The sequence below is a fragment of the Alligator sinensis genome, unplaced genomic scaffold (assembly GCF_000455745.1).
Source record: "Alligator sinensis unplaced genomic scaffold, ASM45574v1 scaffold111_1, whole genome shotgun sequence".
NCBI lineage: Eukaryota > Metazoa > Chordata > Crocodylia > Alligatoridae > Alligator > Alligator sinensis.
In genome coordinates this window covers 1,359,631-1,362,681 of record NW_005841875.1, presented here as the reverse complement: position 1 = coordinate 1,362,681, position 3,051 = coordinate 1,359,631, and the positions used below count along the sequence as shown (strand labels likewise).

The window sequence follows — 3,051 nt, the reverse complement described above, 5'->3', positions numbered from 1 at the left end:
GAGCCCCCACCATGTCTGTGTTTGGCCTGAGCAAAGCAGGAGCAGGGAGGTGGCTCATGCCTGAGAGCGCTGAAGAAGAGGTATCAACTTCCTCTTAGTACCAGTGGTCCCAGAGCACTTCTCAGATGGCGTTGTGCTTGAAGAGGGCAGTGGCACATTGGTAGCGTTGTGTCTTAGCTTGACTTTCTGGGCCAAGATCGAGTGGGTATTTTGGTTGCTCATTGGGGGAAGTAGGTCTCCCACCTGCATGGAAGAGATCTGGCATGGCTCTCCAGGGGCAGGCGCCCTCAGGTAGGAAGTAGAGGAAGGTTTGAGGTGATCCTCTATTTCAAAGAGAGATATACCTTGGAAAGAAGCTTAGTTTGGGGATTATATAGCATTTTTGGGCAGGCAGAGAAAGGCACCTAAAGACAACAACACACAAGTTCAATTTACAGGAAGGCAAGGCTTTAATCAAATTATATTTCATACAGAGTCTGGGCTTCTCATCTGGATGGGGAAAACCATCTTTTGATAGGGCTTCCAGCAATGCAGACATTTCTTTCCAGAAGTGAGGTGTTCACAAGGATTTTTCTCAAAGTGTAGGTCACCTTTTAAGTGATGGACATGGGAACAAGCACCTGCACTCCTCCTCCTCCCACGTGCGCTTCTTTAGCTTTCCTGTGACCAGTAGAGCAATTTCCGCGGAGCAATAACAAGCAGTATCTTGTTCGCTGGCATCGTTTCCCCCCCAAAAAGAACGTCAGGCTGAAGAGGATGTGCTATTAGGACTGAAGTAGTTCCAGTTTTGTGGGCCCTGTTTCCAGGTTTGCAGATTTCACTTACAAGTTGCGGGTGGGATCTGACCGATCACAATTCTGGATGTGAACGTGAGACTGAATCCCAGGGTATACGCTTTGCATTGGTAGCATTCTACCTAGGGTTTCACCCTTCTTGATGGATCCACTGTATTTAACTGGTTGGATATAAAACATCTTGATGCAGTAACCTTTCATAAACAGGGAAGGGGAGGGAGAGAAAAGGAAACCATCATCTGTATGAAAATTATTTAGTCCTTAGACTTAGTAACATAATTAATAGGCAAAGTGCAAAAACAGGGGCTGTGTGACCCTCCGGCCAGTGATGATGCATGGGGGGTGTATGAGGGTGCACGTGCACCCCCTGAGAGCACCGGTACAGCCCCTACACCCTTAGGTGATGGGCAGGGGGTGCAGGTGCGTCCCCTTTAAGTACCAGCTGGGGAGTGGACTGCCATGGTGCTCCCAGAAGCAGCTGTAGCCACTTCTGGAAGCAGCTGCAATGACTGCACATAGTGATCGCCTGTCTCACAATCAGCTGTGGGGAAAACCTTCTCCCCCCACTGGTTAGCGAGTTTGGCCGAGGGGGTACTCCCTCCTGCCCCGGTCAATGTGGGGGCACATGCCCCCCCTGCCCAGACTAAGGAGGCACCAGTCGCCCATGCTTCCAGCAGATCGCTCCGTAGCTGCGGGAGATGCAGGCAGGCTCTGGGAGAAAAAAAAAAGTTCAGGCCCCTCGCTGCTTATTTTTTTGCCTTGGCGGAGCCTGCCCCTGCCAGCTACCACCAGGTCACTCCGCCCCTGAGCTGTAGCAGGGCCTGGTGCTTCCCTCCGGGGCAGCAGTGCCCCCCCAGGGCCACCCGGGCAGGGTGCTAACGCACATATATACATATGTGGTTTTAATGTATCTCTGTGAATGACCCAACATATTGTATCCGTATCTAGTGATTTTAACGTTTAAGAAATATAGAAGCAGTTTGTCTCACTTACCTGATCCAGAAAGCTGGACGCCATTGTCAACAGCATTACCATTTCCATAAGGATTCGCCCGCCTGTCAATTCTTCCACTGAAAGGTGCCCGCACTGTTGATCCATCCTGACATAACACGTCTACTCCTCGATGCACCCCTTTTCCTCTGAAAGTGTTTATGGATAAAACAGAGAATAGAGATTTACATTCTGGCCTCCATGGATGAATGTAGAGGGCACGTAATCTCTGCAGAATGAAACTATAAAATACCATTGGAGCTACTGTACTCCTCTGCCTGTTTATGCATAGTATTAACTTTACAATCTTAAATCCAAGTGGGAATCTCTACCCTTTAAACGTCTGTTAGGCACAATAATACTGAACTAGCAATTAGCACATCCCATTACCTTGGAGCACCATAGTGTCCACAGCCATGGCGATCACAAGTCCTTTTATTATTTCCGGGGTTGCCATCACATACTTGTCCCCAGGGTCCCGCCGCAACTGTAGGAAAAAATAAAACATACACAGCTGAAGGGACTTATCTAGTCTTGTACAAGAGAGTAGTTAGCAAGTGTAAACTCAAGCCTTGTTTCCATGACACACTGTCTGGGACTTTTCTTCCCACAGTTGCTTCACTCATGTTAACGCAGAGTTAACATTATATATATAATGACACAAGACGTATATAATCATATTCCCAGTTTAAGCATCGTGTCATCTGTCAATGCAGTGAGATGATCTCATTTAGGTTATCTAACGATGTTCTAAATTGCAGGATGGCAGCCTTGTCACCTTGTTTGATTTGAGTACAACTCCAGTGGAATAAATACAAAAAGATATTAAGCAAAAAAACCTTAATGTGCACGAGGCCACAGACTATGGGTCTGGCTCTTAGTTCAAGGGTTAAACTCAATGATGCTGTGTTGATGATGAGGACACAAGTGGGTCATTTCTGCCAGTCTAGAAGGTTATAGCTTGGTTGTAGCTTCTTTGTGTGACTTTGTCTAATAGAGTCATTTGTTTTAAGACTCTGGTTCTGCTCGCTAAGAAATAGAGCCATGCCAGCAACCGGAGTGCAGGTATTTATCTCATGTCTTAATCTGGAATTAGTCTAAAACCATGTCAGTTTTACAGCTATCCTGGCCTAGAACCAGTCAGCTTCAGTTTGCATAGGGACGCGCAAGGAAAGTAAAGGAAATCAAATAAAGGGATGAGGACTATGTGCCTAAACAAAAGCATTGTAAATCCCCTCATAAGGACTTTTCTTCAGGTATAAAGTGG

The 3,051-nt window shown here is 46.8% G+C and overlaps 1 protein-coding gene across 1 annotated transcript in view; it reads right to left on the bottom strand.

The window, feature by feature from the left end:
* Positions 1-436: 436 nt before the first annotated feature.
* The window catches only part of LOC102377621 (leukocyte cell-derived chemotaxin-2-like), a 5,528-nt gene continuing 2,913 nt past the window's right edge, over positions 437-3,051 (bottom strand). The window contains exons 2-4 of the mRNA XM_014527851.2: positions 2,175-2,271; positions 1,788-1,933; positions 437-988 (exon numbers count right to left, since the gene is read on the bottom strand). Coding sequence (XP_014383337.1) covers positions 822-988; positions 1,788-1,933; positions 2,175-2,271 — 410 coding nt within the window. The 3' untranslated portion in view covers positions 437-821. The remainder of the gene's footprint in view (positions 989-1,787; positions 1,934-2,174; positions 2,272-3,051) is intronic.